Raw genomic sequence first — 22,039 nt, 5'->3', positions numbered from 1 at the left:
CAACTTGCAGCACAGCAGAGGAGAAAAAAGAGCAAAGAGGCAGAAAAGAATGGAAGGGTGGTGATTTGGGAACAGAAGCCACAATTCAGCAAAGTATTTAAGTGCATGCTTAAGTCCTGTGAAGTCAAATGTATTTAATCATGTACCTAAAGTTAAGCATGTGCTTATGTGCTTTGCTGAAAAGGAAGGGATTGTTAAATTGTGGCTAGAAAAACATACTCTTTTCCAGTTTCAGGGCACGCAAGATGTATGGCATGTTCTCTGGACCACTGCCCTATGAGAAAGAGTAAGAGAAAGAAAGAGATAGAAAAAGAATTAAAAAATAGGGGTTCCAAATAAATGAACCTAATCATTATGCTTAATTATGTTTAAAAGACTGGTTGACACCAGGTAGGCTCTACTGGAGGGAGAACTGCATTTGGCATTATGGTGAACAAACTTCAATAGGGCACCAGAGGAGGGCACTCTTGAAAGAGAAGGAAGGAAAATGTGTAGGGTTGGAGGGAGGGGATCATGAAACAGAAATATATTAAAAATCTACTGTAGGCCTATGGGGGAGCAAAGTGGCTTTTTAAATTTTCACTTCAGCTACTGTTCTTAAATGTTTTTTTTATTCAAAGACAGCTGTGTAACACTGCCTACAGTAGCAACTTGAATTTAATAGGCACGAAGCAGAAGGTGTGTAGCATTTTCCTCTGATCACAAGGAACAAGCACTTAGCTGTGAGAGAGATCCACAATGAGTCACTGCAGGGAGGAATCAAATACATCACAGGTACATGCAAGCCTTTTTATTATTATTGTACCAAGTGAAAAAAAAACACGTTATAACTTAAAGCCTTAGAAAAAAAATCTATCCTAAACCAACCAGCTCCTTACACCTATTAAACTATACACAGTATTATATCATAGAAGTGCATTCACACAATTCTAGTAGAGGCTGAAGAAGGTGGGGAGGAGGGGGAGGGGAAGGTCAACATTTCCTTTATAAACTCCTATTTTTAGGAGTTTATAAGAGGTTTAAACATTTATGCCAAGCTGAAAACTGGAGTATGCAGTCTCAGCACTGAAGTGAATTACTTTCCACTGAATTCAAAACCAACTAAAAGATACTTCAGTAGTACACATCTGCAAAATAATACAGTTTTTACATTTTTGGTTCTTTTGACATCTTTCGAAATAACCCTCTAATGTGAACATGAAATGAAAAACACACTCATATTAATGAAGGGACAGATTCTACCAGCCCCTCTCACACCAGTTTCACTTTAATCCATATCATGTCACTATGGAAAATGAGTAAAGACCTCAAAATCTGGCCTCAATAATTTTAGCCTCTATAGTAGTATAATATGTCTTGCATCTCACAGGCCTGTGCCCATCCTTTTGTATATTTTGGGTAGAAAAGAACAAACTTATATGTGAGTGCTGTGTATATATTTCCCAGAAGGAATTGTAGTGTGTATTTTTAATACAAATTGTAAGTCTATTGTATATCAATTTTCACATAAACATGGAAAGGCTCTAAATGCTTATGAGTCTCTACGTAGCGAGTGATTTTTTCTCAACTAACCTAGTAAAATATAGATAAGAGGGTTACAAGTGGAATTGCAGGTGAATCTAAATTTTCTCTGCAGCTTTACAACAAGCTCACTATTTTCTCTAGTTACCCTATGCCACTCAGTAGAGTATCTAGGTCACAGTTTGCATTTTTAATATGCTCATCTGGTTTCCCCTTGCCCACTGTATCAAGTTTAAACATTGAGTTCTCACCTTCAAGACCCTTGCACCACCCTATCAAAGCTAGGTGCAGGATCTTCTGGTATCATTCTCCCCTTAGCTCTGCCTATGATGAGAGTTGCAATTTCTTTTTAATTTCCTCCTCCTGTCTGTCTTCACATCTTTTTCCATCACGCCCCAGTCCATAGAAAGACTCCCCAGTCCCAGCATGCATTTCAATCCCTCCTTCCATACCCCTTCCTGTAGGACCAACAATAAAAAAGAGATACTTATAAAGAAAAGCTTTACGTGAAGTGACCCCTTGCTTTGCTGCTGAAGTTTTTTTTTTTTTTTTTTTCAGGGCAGTGGCTTTGCTCACATAATTATTGATGCCTTCAGTACTGTAAAGCTTCTGCATATAAGTATGCAGTTTATATTATTTTGAACCTAACCTATTTGGCTGAAGCTCGCTCTAGGAGCACTGGTTTACCTTCCTTCTTGGCAAAAAGAATAGCAAAAAGCCGGAAAATTTCTCCAAACACAATTCAAAAATAGATATAGATATAAATCTTGTAACTCTCCCTCTTTTACAGGTGTTTCTAAAGTATATATCACTATATCAACACATAGACTTAACACAAGAATGAATGATGTAAATCCATTTTTGATTATAGATTACATTACTTATAATGTAACTGGTACAACTGCCATGACACCAGGGCATGACTTTAAGTGAGTTTCACAACAGGCTTGTAGAGATTCAAATAGATCTTGATACAGAAATTTGTCTGGCAGAATGGGAAGAGACAGACACATATACACAAAACATCTCCACCTACCTATCTGTGCAACACTAATTGTTGTTTCTCAAATTCCACTTTTGGCAGTTTTTTTACTAGCATAGCCTCTAGACTTCCAGTTTTCTTCTTCCACTAATATCATAATAAAACCATGCAATTCACAGCCCAACAGTCAAACTTACAAGAGGATTATTTTAGCTATCAAAACAACACAAACAATTAGTTCAAAACTGTGTGAGATTTTCATTACCCTTTAGAAGACGAGAAGCACCAAAATAAAACATTTTAGATTTTTAGTCAAATCATATATAATTAACTGGTCATAAAGAAAACTAATTTATGATTCTACGGAAGGGATCTTGCTCAGAACATTCCGGTGTAATTCTACTTCAATAAAAATCTCTATCAGAATCCCAATTCAGTACAAACCTTTGCTTTACAAGAAGAACTTCATATCAAGTGAACAATTCAGTAAGCAAGGCTGTGGAGTTGCATGATTTTATTGCAATAAAAACAAATTTGAATATTAAACAATCATTTGCATTACTGTTATTGTTTCTTCCTTTGAAAACCACAGTGGCATGTTAGCAGCAGCAGAAAAAAGATCTGCTGCTATCACAGTGCTAAGGCACTGCACACCTGATGCATGTCTCAAAAAAGGCCAGCTAAAAATCCTAAATAATTTCTGTTCATTTAAAAAAATATTTTTCACAACTGCCTTTGCAAGTCCTAAAGATTTTGAGCCTACGACTACATTTTTACTAGCTCATCCTGCAATGGTGTGAACAGCCAATCAGCACAAGTATCTTCAAATGTGGGGTTTTGGGGGGATTTTTTAAAGTAAAACAAACAAATCACGTGAGTTGGGAGGGGGAGCATGAGATATTTTTAAGTTACAGTGTTAATAAATTCATTCCTGCAACAAGATGAGGTTTACCGCTTCAGGGAGCAGTTGCAGTCACACCAGTTATGCAATCCAATACAATTTACAGAACGAAACAAATATCTCGTCTAACCTGCTCTACCCCCAGCTAAGAAAGAACAGAATACAAAGTAGCCTACTTTGCAAATACTGGTTTTTTTCTCCTCACCCCTAAGCACTAAAACCACATGCCCCAGCAGTTATTTAAAAATTACCAGTTTTTAAAAAGCAAACATTATACTCCAAAGTAAAATAGGTTTTCAATAAAGCCCATACTCATTGAATCAGTGTAAATTTAATGGGTCACACAGAACTGTAAATGGCCCACAGTATCACAGGTACCCTGCACTGGTTAGGTTTCAACAGCTGGAGTTCAAATAGAAACAAAGGCCCTGTTAAAAGAACACTGAACTAAATGTAAGCAACCAGTTTGGAGACATTAGACTGAAAAACATAAAGATGCCACAAACAAAAAATGATGTACAGAGGTAAATGACAACACCACACAGACTAAGTATTGTTTGTGTAGCTGGACTGTGTAGGTTTATACGAAATGGTGCCTGCACAGGGGACAAATGTGTCCATGCTAAAAAAATATCAAACCTTTATGACTTCCCAATGTCTCTGCCGAGTCTGAAGGCTAAACTCCTTTTTACACTAGAGACAGCCTCTTCAAATCAGGAACGAGGCACACCAGCAAGTAGGGTGAGGAAGTATAAACCGCTGTTTCCTGTGATATTACTGCACTGTGGATAAAAAACTACAATATCTAGTGCTGGTCACCTGGTGTCTGTCACAGCACCAAAAATTCAGTAACAGTTATAAAACAGCAACCAAAAATGCGAAATATATTTACCAACTGCTATTTATTAACAACCTCTAAACAACTGTTTTGAACTGAACACAAAATAGGTGTTTTATTCCTAAAATTTCTACCAAGATATTCTCGTATAACACTCATTAAAGACAGTGGGAGTTGTAAACATGAACCAGAGAGCAAAGTTTGGTACTGACTATGTTAACAGTATAAAGAAACAAAGAAAGAAACAAATTCTACAGTATCCAAGGTGGAGTTTGGCAATTTTTATATTCCTGTTTGTAACCCCCTTCTCCCCCCCCTCCCCCCCAACACAGCACAGTTTGGGGAATTAAACAGAATGCCAGAAGTTGAGGTAGCACCCACGTTAGTCTGAAGTTAGACAGAAGGCATGGAAAGGTGGCATCTTATAGATTAACTCATTCAGAGAGGCATGAGCTTTCATCTTATTCACTGCAGATGTTATTCATTGCTATTCATTATCTGCCTGACATTTAGCAAATAATTTTGAGATCATTTTTACAATATTATAAGTATAATTTGGTCATCTTTGTCCCCAGAGGTTTCTGTGGGATTTTCAAAACTCATGGTAATATACATGTCTGCTGTGTCGTCCGTTAAGGACTGCGAGACAAAGGATCTCAGATTTCACAGAGAACATGAAGACTACTACACATTTGAAAAACCCGTTATTTGGCTTCTAGTAAGGAGTCTCTCAGGACAAAGGAAATTAAGATGTCAAGTATCGTGAGAGATGGTCTGCTTTGTGTTGCTGCAATCCCACACAGGACATCACAGTAGTAAATCAACAGTTCCCCCTAAACTCCAAGATAAGCATCTTTGGGCCTACTAATCAGGGGGCTACAATGCTGAATACTATCAACTTTTGGCTGCAAAAAATGGGAGGGGAAGAGCCAATGATTACTATGCTGCTTGTATAGTCTGTACTGACACCTGTAACCAGTATTTTGTTTTTCTCATCCTAAGCACGACCATCTGATACTTATAGATTTGTTTTTTCTTTTCTCCGTCATGATTAGCAGGGACCCTAGTTTTCTGTGGGGGAAAAAAAGCAGAAAATCTCTGTTTAAAACTCACAAAAATCTGTTTTTCAAGGACCTACTGAAAGAATGGCAGCATCCTGCAGCAAGTGGCACCATTTCTGTTCTCATTTATTTGTGCAATGGTGTTTGCCTCAGCCAATCATCAGCACCCACCCACCCGTTGCTGATTGGCTGAGGGGCAAAAATCGCAGCAAAAATAAAAGAGAAGAAATAGCACTGCTTGCTGTGGGAACCCACCATGCTTTTGGTAGATCGTAGAAAAACGTAGATTCTGTGGTTTTCCATGGTGAGCAGAAAACTAGGATCCCTGATGATCACCAATGAGAGTTGCCTGGGTGCATCTCCATGGGTATGATAAGCCACTGAGGCCCTGCATTCAGCCCAGCTATTTTGTCCATTTTCACTATCTTCCAGCGGAGACCTAAGGTGCTCCGCAGATAGCCTGATGGAGGCAGAGACCTTGGGGGGGGGGGGGGGAGGAGAAGAGAGGCGGGAAGGATGTGAAGACAGGGGAAGGGGAGGAAGGGATAGACAAATAAGATGATCACTGAGAAATGGCAGGACACGGATTGTAGTTAATGTTGTGCTGTGAGTGGAGAGGAATCAATGAACATGCATCTGTCTCTGTTTCTTAGCTATTTTAAAACTGAGGATCGTGATAGACTATTCTCTCTGCCTAGAGGGTACAGGACACGGTCTTATACTGCGGCAAGGGAAATTTAAGTTGGATGTTAGGAAGAACTTTTTCACACTGCGGGTGGTTAAGCACTGGAATAGACTACCTACAGCGCTTCTGGAATCTCCATCCTTTGAAGTTTTTAAGAGCAGATTAGACTAACATTCTTCAAGGATGGTTTAGACAGGAGTGATCCTGCCCTGAGGAGGCAGTTAGACTAGATGACCTCCTGAGGTCCCTTTCCAGCCCTACTTTTCTATTGTTTTTATACTGATGCAAGTTTGGGGAATAATGATCTCAACTGAATTTACTAAAAATTGTCTTTAAGTTGTTGCACTTGTTTTCAATTACACTTTGTCCTGAGTAGTTGTTTGGGGAAATTAGATTGGGCAGAAGTCTAAAATGAGACCACACATATGCTGCCTCATGTGTCCTTGGTCTACTCTAAATAGTGTAGGAAAGTCAGCAAACCTTCTGGGGCCTCTGATCACCACTGGAAATGTTATAAGAGTACCTTATACCCTAACTTCATCCTATTCCACACACCCATTTCCCATGCATCATCCACAAAACTCAGGGAACTATATGATACTAGAACACCAAACCAAAAGATTAATGTGTTTAAAAGGGAAAAGAGGCTGTCACCACTCAAACTGCCATTTTTATCCATGCAGACTTTTGAGACTTTAGACCGTAATTTATGTCCCTTAGTTTTTCCATCAGTAAAGTGATGGTGATAGTTAATTCTTAACAGGACAAGATGTTGTGAAGATTTGGACAATGATTTGAAAATATAACATACTATGTAGTATTATTTCAGGAAATGTTCTGAACTACTGTTTTTAAAAGAAGGATATTTACAGGTATGCCCCCAAGGTCAAAGCATCCAATCTTACTTTGGTACCAAAGACTTCATAATGCATTTATTACAAGCACATAGAAAATATATCTACCTAGAAATGTCTGTGGCTCTCACATTTGAGTAGATAAAATGACTAATTAAAAACAAAACCCCAAACCAATATAATCCAAAATTTGCTCCCATTCAGACTAGTGCAACTCCATAGAAGTCAATGAAGAGTAATGTGGAACATCTACCCATTCAAAATTCGACTGAATCCATGAGGTCATTTCAAATAACACCCTCTCAAGCCCAAACTCCTACAAAACTAAGTCTTAAAACAGTGCAAGTGAAAACATATTTCTTCATGTTTTCTATACACTAAACTAAATACACCTGTGCACATACTGATCGTGAACCCATAAGACAGAGCTAATTCAAGTACTTGAAAACATCCTCTTACAGAAAGAATTAACTGGCTCTTAAGACAATTTTACTGGTCTTTCAACATGCTAGTGTTACTAGTAACCAGCAGATGGCAGAAACAGAGGCTGTTTAGAGCCTTCAACAAAAGAAAGCTATCTTTAGCAAGGCACACATTAAAAATGGAAACAATTCTTAATAGCTATTTTTCCTTCTTCATACACTGTGCTCCTTTTCTCCTTCTTTCCAATAATTACTTCTTTGTGCACATAAACCCAACTACAAATTTTAATATTTGTTAAGTAGAAAAGCTCTTGATGATGCATTTATTATGTTCTCAAATGTCATCTCTGATCCATCTCATATACAGACTTCTTTATTACAAATGTTACTAGAACAAGTACCTTTCTAGATCTTCATTCACAACAATTGTAAATCACATCTGAATACTGAAATTATATTCGTTTGGGCCTCACAAAGCAGATTGGGAATCTAAAACACAGATTCCCTGTGCATCTAAATTCTCCCTTGGGACTTGAACTCATAGTATCTGAGACTGCGAGAGCAAATGTGCTATAGAAAATGTATTGTGGTATTCTGAGCTATTGCATTAAGCCAGCATTTTGCCTGATGGAAGGAGAGTGAGACTACGTAAACTGGAGTAAAAATAGCATATTGAAAAAAATGCTGATCCCCAGTGCAAAGGTCTAGCAGGTTAGTCAATACACACATTTCACTTAGCTCTTGTAAAACTGAATATCATGTCATAGAATGAAAGTATTAAAAACTGCATGCCAACAGGATATGTAAAGAGTTACGAACAGCAGCTCTTAACAACCCCTACAGTTACAAAATTATGAAGAAGGGGTCACTGGTTTACGCTGTGTCACTAAACCATAAGAACGATGGATCCATGACCAGTGCCTAAAGCTGTGCTGCACTGACACAACCCATTGGAAATGTCAACCTTCGTAAATTACACCTCTTTAACAGAACCGTGTATTCACTCTGTTGAACTCTGGATCAAAGGCAAATGCTTTCTCCTGTGTTTTTCTCCTCATGAAGGAAATGTAAAATCAGGAACATATTAATCAGAAATATAATTCTATCTCCCCAAAGCCAACAATACATTCCCAGAGCTGAATAGGTTGAGGTAGTTCTGCATTCAAGGCCATACGGGATGCAGTTGTGTAGATAATTTTGCGCTGAACATCAGCAAACATTCCATTTACAGAATATGAAAAGCTTCCTTCCTTTTTTTGAAAAAAAAAAAATAACACCTGCAAATCACTAACCCAGTTGCCATTTATTTCATATGTCAAATTACAATCCTAACTTAACTTCATGCAAAGCAACATAATAGTAATGATTAAGCCAATTACATCACAACACAGCTTAAACGTATACACAATGGCAGGATTACAGCTCACAATCAAATTAGAGACCCCCAGATCTTGATGGAGCTCCCCTGCTGAGGGAGCATAAGCATCTCTTTTCCTATTGCACAAAGTTGTGTGCCTCTTGACATGTAGCTGCTGGACTGCCATTAACAAACTTATTTATATAAATGCTGCATTAAGCAGGGATCACTGCATCTCAGCATTAGGTATAGTAGGCGGGCTGTGCGGCTGTCTACAAATAGTGCTTATGGCACTTCATAGGTCTATATACAGGTCAGACATGTGGATAAGGTGACCTCACCCACTTCAACTGAATACATCTTCTTTTGCACTAGGTTATTTAGGTCAGGTAGATGCTGGAAGTAAAAGGCCGGGGGAGAGTGAGGGAATGAAGAGAGCAACAGTAAAGAGTGTGAAGGTAGGGTCTGTCATGGATTAGTCCCTTTCAGAGAAAGTTTCACCTCTGGATTTCAGAGAAAGCTCTACCCAAAAAGAAGACTTGTTCAGACTCTATCCTCAAGGATCCCCTGAATCCAGTCACATGATTTGTAACAGGGTTTTCTAAAACAGCAGTGTCAAATCAATTCCATGGGCAGGAACAAACTCCTTAGTAATGTAGCAACCAAATTCTAGGCTGATACTTTCAAAGCTGCCTAGGGGATGTGGATGTCCTACGCATCTACATTTCTAAGGACTTTGAAAAAAATCACATCACTACTACTGCTGCCTTTTATTCCTTTCCAATCTTCTTTGTCTATTCCTCCCTGTTTTTAGTTTTCCTTTCTTTTCCAGCAACAACTCAGAATTCTACTTCACGTAGGCCTTATTGCCACCTGCTAAAATGTGCATTTGCATTCCATAAGGTAAAATCAAAAGAAACTAAATTGATATTGCTGATATTTAAGGCTTCACCATTAGGCTTTAATGAATTAATAGCACTTGGAGAGTTTGCAAGAGATGCTAATTTGAAATAACTGAAGACTCAGGCATATTCACTGTGCCTGTTTGCCCTCACATCATGTTAAAAAGATTTTTGCTGGCAACCATAAAGGTTAGAAATTTACTAGGGGTGCACTGATAGAGATTTTGGGGGCTAATACCGATAGCTGATATTTAAGGAGATGTATTGGCTAATATTGATCTGATTTCCAATACAGCTGTGTGTAGCTGGTAAGTCTGCTGTGGTGGAAGGGGAGAGGGGAGGGAAGGGGCATGGGGGGGGAGCAGATCAATGCCCCCTGTGGTGAGGGAGCGGGCAGGGGAGCTGCTGCTCAGTTGGGGTAGGGCAGGATGCGGGATGGAGCTGCAGCTCGTTGGAGGGAGGGTAGCTGTGCCAGGTGGGTGGCAGTGCTAGGAGTGGCGCTACAGGGCGGAGGGCTACAGCAAAATCTGGGGCAGCTGCAGCTCCTCCCCAGTAGCTCTCCTCCCAGTGCTGCTGCTGAGAAGAGTGAGGCGCAGACCCAGCTCAGCCCGCAGCTGCATCCTGCCTGCCCTGCGCATATTTGGGGGCACACGCCTCCCTCATGCCCTCCTGGGGTGCGCACAGTGGCGGGAGCCACCCCCCACCCCCAGCTGGGCAGTGCCTGCCCCTGCCCCCTCCCTTCCCTCACTGCAGGGGGTGTTGATCTGCCCCCTCAAGCCCCTTCCTTCATCTTCCACTACACCAGACTTACCAGCTGCAGACAGGTGGACTGCTCCTCGCTGCCTGTATGCTGTACTGCAGCTGCATGCACATACAGGCGTTTATCGGCCAAATTATCAGCTAATTCAGGCCAATTTCTGAGACAACCAATTTTCTTTATATCAGTACTGATCTGCTATCGGACCAATGTATTGGTGCACCTCTAAAACTTACTTTTTATCAAATGAAAGCTTAGATTCTACAGAATTGGAATGTCCCCAAATACCTATAGAACGGTCGTCCAATCTTGACCAATAGTTACCCCACTTCCTCCTACCACATGACTATGCTCACAGAGCTCATTCTAAATATTGAAACACTAATGGTAGACAAAACTTATCTCAGACAGAAAAAGCTAAACAAAGGCATACACCACTCAAACAAACAAGCTTAGAAGCTGTCCCTACATCACAATGACTTGCTTCCTCCAGTCTACAAAACTATGACATAGCTGATTGCTTTTATTTTTCTCTTAGTCACTCAGAGGAAAGGTTTAATAAGCACATAATCAAAGTTATGTTTCTTATGATGAAAGGCATGGTCAAGCAAACAAATTAGAGCAAATTAAAGGGGGTGGAGTCTCACTGTGTGTCACCTGCTCCATGATAACTGCCCAGGCGTATGTTCTTCCCCTATGGTGACTGGCAAATACCACTGTAGCATATCCTTCTTATGCTGAGTAACAAAACCCAATAATTTTTTTTTTTAAACACAATGAAGCCTTAATGGACTGTCAAAAAGTCTAGGTGTGTACGCTAGGAAGAGAAAAAGAAATAAAGGTACAATGAGGATTTCCTACTTAGTTCAATATATGCATTTGTTTAGCTACTGCAAAACCTAGTTATTTCTTATTAAAGAAGAATAAAATTCAACAATTTTCCAAAACTTCACTGGCCGGCATTCCGGATCCATCTTGTACTCACAACTCCAGCTGCCTATGAACAGAGATTTAAAAACCAGCACATTACAACCAAAATATCCTGGAAAATGATGGAAAAGTCAAAGAAAATGATAATTTTATCTATTTTACTTAGTGAGAAAACTCTCATTCCTAAAAGGGGAGAGCTCAGAAAGATAAACCGGAGCAGAAAATGGAACAGTCAAATGAAAGACACTTCTGACCCTCCTGGAATTTGTAATTAGTTTGGACCAAATAGAAAAAAAAATTAAAAGCTTTTTTTTTTCTTTTGGAAAACTAAGTCTACCACTTATTTTTGTCCACCAGAAATAGATTTTTACCACAAATTTCTACATATGCCTATCATTATCATCATCATCACAATGCAAAAATGTTTATGGTTTACTAAGGAAAAAAAAAAATCACTAATTAAAAATGCCCTCAGATTCACAGCCAACAAACCATAACTATTGTGAAAAATAGTATTTTAACCAATGTCATATTATGTGTTTATGAAACAGAACAGAAGCTACGAATTATGCCTTTTGGCAAATTAGTTTTCTTTTTTTCTTCCTTTTTTAAATACAATTAAATTCTGAAAGAAATTCACCTAAAAAGCCTTACAGTAATTGTAAGAGGAGACAAAATTTCAAAGTCAAGGGCAACAGACTCAAACATACAAAAATACAGCAACCACACATTCACATTTATTTGTGTTTCTGCATCTGAAGGACTTTTGGTGCTCCAAGTGTGTGCAGAAAAACCCAAGTACACCTACAACTGAAAAACCTGGCTTTCAGACCAAGTTAAATTTACAAGGAAATCTGGACTAGAAAACAAGTAATCTAGGCTACTGAACAACTACTACTACTGTACTATCTCTGGTTTTAAGGCTTTTGATTTATTTTTTTCTATGATTTCTCATATTAACACAAACTATTATTCACAACTTAACTTTTATTCTGTATTTATATGTAGGAATCTTGAAATACAAATTCGATTTCTTCATAACATCCCTGTTGATTCCCATTCACAATGGCATAAAAGTTGATTTTGTTTTTATAGCATTGCTCTTCTATAAAGGGCCCTTGATTTTTTTTTTTTCATTGAGAGCCTTGAAAGAGGAAGCATTTTATTAAGCAAGGAGAAAATGGTTTAATAGACTTTCAATATAGGTACAAGAAATGTATTAAGTAAGTAAGTCGAATTTTAAGCATGCTAAACTTGACTTAATCTATTTAATTTTGGTTTTGTTTGACTGTGTTTTGGTAGTTGAATAGTCCAAGACACTCCTTTTTTTTTACGTAAAGACATTTAAGTCGTAAAGCTACTTTTTAGGAGAAGATAAAAGCCTCTTGGTTCTAATATAGAATCTTAAAGAGGAAAAAATCACTTTGGTCTCTAGTAGACAGCATTAGGGGTGACATTTTTATGGAATCAGAATTTTAAAATCAACAGCTTTGCAAAAGAAAAATTATTAAAATTTTTGGTGGAAAAAGGAGCTTCAAACTCTGCTCTCCATTAACTTGATTTTTAGACAAACTTGCAAGTTTAGACATAAAACAATAGCACAGTTTTTTCTCCTGTGGTTTAGACTGAGAGCTATTGGCTACAATAATCTTCAGTAATATTTCTGTTTACCCAGCTAGTATGAAGGATTACGGAGATGAGTTCACAAGAGCTGACCCTCCAGGTTTATTAAATATTCAATATATGCATGCTGGGTATTAAATAAAAAATGGAAAATGCTGCAGACTACCATATGTTAAATACTTCAAGTAATACTAGAGTAGCTCTATTTATTTTTTAATAATTTATTTAAATCATTTTATCAGATATCACAACACAAAAAATGCACAATGAGAGCACAATTGTAAGTCACAGTACAAGAATACATAAACATTCATGAAAGTGCTTCTTTTTTTTCTTGGGCCAATTTTGTTCAAAAATGTTTTTATAAACCTGAAGAAGTGATTTAATCTTTTCTTGAGTTTTTCACCTTGGTAGTAATATTACTGCTGGTTTCTCACCTATAGTGGTGTCACAGCATGTGGGTCTTCAGCAGCAGGGGAACACTTCATTGTCATGATTTAGTTGACTGTTCCTACAGTCTCTTCCCCCTCCAATATTCGCTCTTTTCAGTTAGCTGGCTATAGCCTACACACAATCTGCCTTGTCTAAAATCATCTGATACTAGTGTTCTATAAAGAACCGTGATCAACACCATAAGGTGCTTCAGCCACTGCCTTCAAAGACTGACAAATAAGTCCTATGAGGCACCCCAACCATTTTGTAAAGTATGCCTAAAGTGGTCTCTGAAACGCATATCCAGTTTGTCTCACACACACTTAATATTGAACAGAGTGGTCTCTGAAACGCATATCCAGTTTGTCACACATACACTTAGAATTGAACAGAGTGATGCAGCCACTTATTGTTTGTATTGCTTCTTTCTTAGAGTGTATTACGAATAAGGGGTTGAACAAAGCGAACAACAGACTGACAATCAGACAATGGCCACCGGTACTAAATGTTAAGATTTTTAAATAAAAATGTGTGGGACATGAACAAATCCACTGCTCAGACAATTCCAATTTTAAATGCAGAACACCAACGTTCTGCTTTTCTTTCCTGGCCAACCAAGACTTGCTTAACTAAATGAAAGGAAATAACACCAAACAACCCCATGTTCCAACCTCAGGACTAAGAGAAAGTTTCTGAATTGGCAGCACCTAGATAACAAAACTACATCAAACTACACACCTTGTGTCCAAATGTAGCATCCTCCGAGGCCAAGACTTCAACCTGAAAGTATAAGGAGAAAGATCATTTCAAATTTAGCCACTATCAAAAACTGTTCCCTCAGCATAGAGTCCAGCCAGAGAAATATGCTGAACGAAGAGAAACATCTCTGGTCTACCACAAAGAAGCCTAGATAATGGGCCATGCTAAACTAACAACCAACAACAGAAATTCTTAGGAGGCAAAAACTCAAAAAGCACCCTTCCACACCTGCACTAAGAAGGCTGTTTGCCTAAGGGGTACCTTATCCATGGCCTTGGCTTTTGCCAGCAGAACTTTCCAGTGTTCCACAGCTTAATGTAATACAATTGAAACATTGCTCTTCCTGTGGAGTTTGAGCCACAAGGAACATCTAAAATCACTTGCCAGAAAAGCTATCTGCTAGTACAGATCAGAATGACCTGAACACCCCACTCCACTACCAGGTCTAATAACCACATCAACATAAAGTAGAAAAACTGTACATGGAAACTAGACAGTTCAGTCTTACTTGCAGACTCCTGTACTGTCTTTAGCAGGAAAGATTCTTCTGACACTGTGGAATTCAGAGAATACAAACTCCTTGTGCAAAAGCTGCAATAGCAAGCCTGCCAGGTTCAATAGAGGTTTGACTGCACAAGGAAGGTGGGCTATTAAGTGATCTAGAGTTGCTAAAACTCAAATTATGTATTGGTTGCCTTGTAGTTTACAAGTCTAAGAGTTGGTAACCCATTAATTGGGGTGACAGAGCCAAGGGAATGGAAAAACAGGCACAGTCTCTGATTTTCCATTTAAAATGTCTGCTTCTTACAACTATTTCACACTTCAGCACCTTTCATCTGAGAATCTCAGAGTGCTCTTAAAAGCTCTAATTAATTAAGCCTCACAAGACTCCTGTGAGGTAGGAAAGTGTCATCTTCCCAGTATGAAGATAGGGAAGTGAGGCACAAAGAGGTTAAGTCATTTGCTCGTTGGTCATGCACCAAGTCAATGGCAGAGTCAGGAAAGGAACTCAAGATTCCTGTCCCCAAACGCATGCTCTAGCAACTAGGAAATGCCTACTGTGGTGCTATAACCTAAACAAGTAGAATACCTATAACTAATGTTTCTAATGTCCAGTTTAACATAAAGAGTGAAAGATTTCAAGCAAAACAAGAAAAAAAAATGTCAAAGTTCACCCTGAAACACAGTTCAATGTTGGAGTTATAAACCCCTGAATAAGAGGGGTTTTTTATAAATGAAAATGCTGATAAACTAACAATAATGATCCAACAACACAGGGTACCTACGTCCTCTGGAGATGAAAACAAAGGGGATCTACTGGAATCCAGGAAGGGGAGAGAGAACATGCCACATGTTGATATCTATGGCCAGTCAGGTAAAGAACATAATCTAATAATAATATTTATTAGCTATCTGCATAAATTTCTTAATCCTGAAAGTGCTTTTTAAATATTAAACTGTCACTCCTGGTGAGTTTGATGCGCATCCAGAAAATATTTTATGGATGAGCAAACAGACACAACATTAACTTACTCGCTCGAGGCCATGCCATGTAGAGACAAACAAGCCAGGTTCAGTTCGAAAAGCAGTATATCCATATTAGCAGGGTGTTGTGTCCTGGTTAACTTATCTGGTTTCTCTGCAGGGTATATTATTATTTATACCTTTCTCAGTAGGTTATATTAGCTCAGGTGCAATGCTATGCTAATATTACTATACCACTTCCAATACCAACCATAGCTTATTCAGACTCTGAACGGCAGGGCACTGTCCTATGTAGACATACGCTAAGTGCTATACTCAGATCTTTAATACATACCCCTCCATTGCAAAGTGATATTATCAATGTATAACATAAGTTGATTCAACTTTCTCTCTTTTCCTCATGGAAAAAGCCAGAGTATTAAGATATCTATTTACAAAATATCCATGTTTCACTTTTCTCTATGCAACATGGAGCCAAAGGAGGAAACAAATTGTGACATCAAAGAGTAAAATTGAGTTTAACATGTTATACTATCCTCTTACTCTCATTCACAGGTAGAAATATTGCCTATCCAAGGCTCCAAAACAGAATTAACCCCCCCCCCCCCGAAAGTAGCCATCAGAGCAAATGGAGATTCTTATTACAAACATTACTGAATAGTCCTAACAATGTCTCTTCTATTTTCTCAGGAGGGATCAGAGATGCATCAGCAAGCTCTTTGATTTTGGACTTTTAAACCAGTTCTATGATATGGTATTTTATTCCATATCATGGATGGTCCAAAATATCAATGTGACATTTTACTGCAATTTAGAAACACACAGTATTCAGTTTATTTTTCAGCTTTTTCTACAAGGATGTATTTAAGACCTGTGTAAACTGAGGAACTGCTGATGCTGAAAAATTAACTCTGACCAAAACTCAAGCAAGATGTAAGACCATGAGCGTTCCCTTCTCCCCTCCCACACCCCTCCCCCCCATGCTGTTTTTCTTTCCTGAAAAAGCATTAAAACCTGGCCTGGGAAGAACCCCCCCCTCTAGTGGGGATGAAATGGTACTTCAATCAACACAGATGTTCAGGTAAAAAAATTATTAATTTTAAATCTCCAATATTCAAGCAAAGGGCACCTCTCTCTACATCCTCCTAAGAATATATCATCTGTTTTTAACTGAACAAAAAAGTTGATGACTAGCTTCATTATAACTTTGAAGTAACTAGCCATTAATCTAGAACTATTAACCAACTATGTTACTATTTGTGACAGTTACGCATTTGTAATTCTAGTTGATTGTTCTGATTGTTATTTACAGACTTTAACATATTACTTTTCTATTTTTACAGAAAAGGGCAAAGGTCAGTGTGAATAATTCACTACCTCATTGAAGAAAAGCAGCCTTGGTTCTCAAATGAACCATTGTTGGTTTCACGTGTCTTTAATAGTAGCTTCCCCCAGGCAGTCTACTGAATCCCTGCTGAATACCTCCTCTGCCTCTAACTCCTCACTCTTCACAGTACAACCTTATAGTCAAATGACCCATATTATATTTATGAACAAAAGCGTGAAACTTTGTTCAGCAGTGACTCTTTCAACTTATTTAAAGAGTTTCTAAATACTCTTTCCTTATTTAACAAATAAAATAAAAATACTACCAATTCCTCAAATTATTTGCCAGAACACAATTACCAGAAGTAAGAGTCAAAGCAATTACTGTCAGATACTGTAAAGCACATGTATTTGTGTACAATACATACTGTAAGCAGGTTAATGGTCTACAGCACTATTACTTGGTGTTCTGGGCTATAATTGTAGAATACTGTAATATTTCACATTTTTTAATTAAACAAAGAAAAATTGTTCAGAAACATCTTCTATCCCTGTTGAATAATATGTGAAGCTCCCACAACACTTAGGCAATATCAACATAGTCCCTTCTACCTTCAGAAATGAGACAATATTTTGTTTTGCTTTTAAATAAAAGATTCATACACTTCCAAATTCTAGAGACAGCAAGGCATCACAAAAGACTTACTGCAAATCACACAAAAAGAATATATAATTTTCAGCTCTTCAAAACAAAAAACTCAAGGGCTGTGGATATAACTTTAAGCACTTAAAAAGGAGTGGCCTTGCTCCTTAGCAGTGTGCATCACTTCTTCAGTTTTAGGCATTATATCTGTCTACTCCTAAACCAGTATATCTGAGCTAGTTTAAAATCTATTCATATAAAAGGCACAGGTTGTAGCACATTCTCTTCCTCTGAGGGAGACCCAATATAAGCAGTAACAACCACTTTGGGGATCACAAAGATTCCCACATAACGTCCTGTTATTGGTAATATTTTGAAGGATTACTTAATCTACAGCTAGCTGCTAGGAAGAAACCTCCTAATACACAAACAAAACAACTCTCTCAGATCAGGACTTTCCAAACTGTATCTGATGGAGATAAACAAGTAAATGGCAGGAAGAAGATGGCTACATTGCTTTGTATAAAGTGGAGTTGACTGAAGCCATTCTAGCCAGGATAAAGCACTCTGTGCAGACATGTACAGCTTCTATGGGCCATACGCTAAAATGATGTGAACTAATTTTTCCCAGCAGGCTGCAGATTGGCCACCCTATTGTCATCCTCTGGAGAATTAAACTACAGCACTTCTATATTCCCAAACCTGTTTTCGCCAGGTGCCAACTTAATAAAAAGACAGGCTCCTGGCATTCTTAAATTAAGTTCAAAACAAAACATGTACAAATTTTTATTGTAATAATTGTTTATAGTAAACTTTGGTCTTCACCATTTGAGAAAATCAATCAATCAGATTAGAAAGGAGATGCCCCTCCCCTGACTCTCCTCCATGTTAACAATATCAGAAAAGAATGGGAAATGTGCAGTTCCTCCTGGATTAGTGTCAGATCTTCTCTCTGAGGTGCACATCGCACTTCGTGATGTCAAACAAACTGCATGAGACTGACTAGCAATATTTTGCGCGAGTTACAGCTAGCTGAAATATGCTGGGTTTATTGCAGATGGAGAGGATAAACTCTGGACTACTTGGTCATATTAAAACACACCTCTATAGTGGGCTACTATCACTGGCTTCCGAGCCTTGGAAGGAACCTCCTGGGTAACACAGTCCAGGCCCCTGCATTCACATGGAGCTACATCATTAACTCTCCAGAAGCTGATCAAACTCCTCTTTAAGACAAGTTGGTTTTTCAGGTCCCTTTACTTCTATTGAAAAGGTTGTTTCAGAACCTCACTATTTTAATGGTTAAAAATGCCTTTTGATTTCTAGCCTAAACATGTCTGTACCAGATATACCCCCTTGCTCCTGTTCCAGTCTCAGAATCATAGAAAATGAGGGTTGGAAGGGATCTCAGGAGGACATCTAAGTGCAGTGGTTTCTCAACCTTTTTTGTACCAGGACCCATTTGTAAACATCAATGGCCAGACCTGCCACAGTGCCTCTCACTCCCGACTCTCTGTCCCTGCCCCCACAGTGTGTGGGAAAGGAGGGGGCCCCAAACAGCCCCTCACAGGCTGGAACTCTGAGAGCCTGCAAAGGAAAAGCCACAGTTTCCCAAGTTTTTCTCCTTTAAAGGAGAATCCATTTTTAAAGTTTGTTCACAGCCCTTTCATATATACTTGCGACCCACATTTGGGTTGCAACCCACAGGCTGAGAAATGCTGATCTAGTCCAACCCCCTGCTCAAAGCAGGACCATCCCCAGCTAGATCATCCCAGCCAAGGCTTTGTCAGTCTGGGTCTTAAAAAACTCCAAGGATGGAGATGCCACAACCTCTCTGGCTAACCTGTTCCCATGCTTTACTACCTTCCTAGTAAGAAATATCTCCCTACTATCTAATGTAAGCTTCCCTTGCTGCAAATTGAGATCATTGCTTCTTGTTCTGTCATCTGCCACCACTGAGAACAGTCCAGCTCCATCCTCTTTGGAACCACCTTTCAGTCTTTTTTCCAGTCTAAATAAATAAATAAATAAGCCCAGGTCCCTCAGCCTCTCCTCGGAAGTTATGTGCCCCAGCCCCCTCACCATTTTTGTTCCTGCCACTGGACTCTCCAATTTGTCCACAACCTTTGTGTAGTGGTGGGCACAAAATTGGTCATAGTACTCCATTTATGACCTCATCAGTGGCAAAGAGAGGGGAAGAATGAAATAACTTCCCTCAATCTGCTGGCAACGTGCCTACTAATGCACCCCAGTATGCTGTTAGCCTTCTTTACAACAAGGGAAAACTGCTGCTTCATATTCAGCTTACTGTTCACTGTACACCCCAGGTCCTTTTCTGCAGAGCTGCTGCTTAGCCATTTGGTCCTCAGCCTCTCCTGGTGCATGGGATTGTTCCATCCTAAGTGTAGGACTTTGCACTTGTCCTTATTGAGCTTCATGAGATTTCTTTTGATCCAATCCTCCAATTTCTCTAGGTCTTCTGAATTCCAGCTTTACCCTTTTCCACGTCTACTACTCCCCCAAGCTTGGTGTCATCTGCAAACTTGCTGAGGGTGCTCTTCATCCCATCTTTCAGCTTGTTGATGAAGATACTGAAGAAAACCAACCCCAGGACCGACCTGTGGGGCACGCCACTTGATACCGGCTGCCAGCTAGACATGAAGCCATTAATACCCTCTGAGCCTGATGATCCAGACAGTTTTCTATCCACCTTAACAGTCCATTCATCCAACCCGTACTTCCTTAGTTTGCCTGTGAGAATGTTGCGAGAGACCGTATCATATCAAAGGCCTTGCTAACGTCAAGGTATATCGCATCCGCTGCTGTCCCTGCACCCACAGAGCCAGTCACCTCATAGATTCATAGATGTTAGGGTCGGAAGGGACCTCAATAGATCATCAAGTCCGACCCCCTGCATAAGCAGGAAAGAGTGCTGGGTCTAGATGACCCCAGCTAGATACTCGTCTAACCTCCTCTTGAAGACCCCCAGGGTAGGGGAGAGCACCACCTCCCTTGGGAGCCCATTCCAGACCTTGGCCACTCGAACTGTGAAGAAGTTCTTCCTAATGTCTAGTCTAAATCTGCTCTCTGCTAGCTTGTGGCCATTGTTTCTTGTGACCCCCGGGGGCGCCTTGGTGAATAAATCCTCACCTATTCCCTTCTGTGCCCCCGTGATGAACTTAAAGGCAGCCACAAGGTCGCCTCTTAACCTTCTCTTGTGGAGGCTGAAAAGGTCCAGTTTCTCTAGTCTCTCCTCGTAGGGCTTGGTCTGCAGGCCCTTGACCATATGAGTTGCCCTTCTCTGTACCCTCTCCAGGTTATCCTCATCCTTCTTGAAGTGTGGCGCCCAGAATTTCACGCAGTACTCCAACTGCGGTCTGACCAACGCCCTATAGAGGGGAAGTATCACCTCCCTGGACCTATTTGTCATGCATCTGCTGATGCACGATAAAGTGCCATTGGCTTTTCTGATGGCTTCGTCACACTGCCGGCTCATGTTCATCTTGGAGTCCACTAGGACTCCAAGATCCCTGTCCACCTCTGTGCCACCCAGGAGGTCATTCCCTAGGCTGTAGGTGTGCTGGACATTTTTCCTCCCTAGGTGCAGCACTTTGCATTTCTCCTTGTTGAACTGCATCCTGTTGTTTTCTGCCCACTTGTGCAACCTATCCAGGTCTGCCTGCAGCTGTTCCCTGCCCTCCGGCGTGTCCACTTCTCCCCATAGCTTTGTGTCATCTGCAAACTTGGACAGAGTACATTTCACTCCCTCGTCCAAGTCGCTGATGAAGACATTAAAGAGTATCGGTCCAAGGACCGAACCCTGCGGGACCCCACTGCCCACACCCTTCCAGGTCGAGACCGACCCATCCACCACGACTCTTTGGGTGCGACCCTCTAGCCAATTCACCACCCACCGGACTGTGCAGTCATCCACATCACAGCCTCTTAACTTGTTCACCAGTATGGGGTAGGATACCGTATCGAAGGCCTTCCTGAAGTCTAAGTATACGACATCCACCCCTCCTCCTGTGTCCAGGCGTTTCGTAACCTGGTCATAGAAAGAGACTAGATTGGTCAGGCACGATCTGCCCACCACAAACCCATGCTGGTTTCCCCTCAGCATAATTTGCCCTGCCGGGCTCTCACAAATGTGAGCCTTGATAATTTTTTCAAAGACTTTACCAAGGATGGAGGTGAGACTGACCGGCCTATAGTTGCCTGGGTCCTCCTTCCTCCCCTTTTTGAAAATGGGGACCACGTTAGCCCTTTTCCAGTCCTCCGGGACTTGGCCCGTGCGCCATGAGCGTTCGAATATTCCCGCCAGTGGCTCTGCAATGATGTCGGCCAGTGCCTTCAGCACCCTCGGATGGAGCCCATCCGGGCCTGCCGACTTAAAGGCATCCAGTTCTTCCAAGTGACTCTGCACCACCTCAGGATCTACGTATGGAAGTCTGGCGCCTTGCTGCTGCCTCTCTACAACCCCAGTGAGACTTGTTGTGCCCCTCACTTAGGAACACTGAGGCAAAGAACTCGTTGAGGAGTTCAGCCTTGTCCCCCCTGT

General features: G+C 40.1%; 1 protein-coding gene across 10 annotated transcripts in view; it reads right to left on the bottom strand.

Annotated features, from left to right (window-relative positions):
- The window catches only part of ARID1B (AT-rich interaction domain 1B), a 432,896-nt gene that overhangs the window by 185,698 nt on the left and 225,159 nt on the right, over nt 1–22,039 (bottom strand). For 7 of the 10 annotated variants that reach the window (XM_059714373.1, XM_059714361.1, XM_059714369.1 and 4 more), the window contains one exon: nt 14,004–14,045. The exons of the other annotated variants lie outside the window; for them this stretch is intronic. In XM_059714373.1, coding sequence (XP_059570356.1) covers nt 14,004–14,045 — 42 coding nt within the window. The remainder of the gene's footprint in view (nt 1–14,003; nt 14,046–22,039) is intronic. 10 annotated transcript variants of the gene reach the window in all.

This window comes from Alligator mississippiensis, chromosome 1 (assembly GCF_030867095.1).
Source record: "Alligator mississippiensis isolate rAllMis1 chromosome 1, rAllMis1, whole genome shotgun sequence".
In the NCBI taxonomy this organism is placed as follows: Eukaryota; Metazoa; Chordata; order Crocodylia; family Alligatoridae; genus Alligator; species Alligator mississippiensis.
This window is presented reverse-complemented; position numbering and strand designations above follow the sequence as displayed.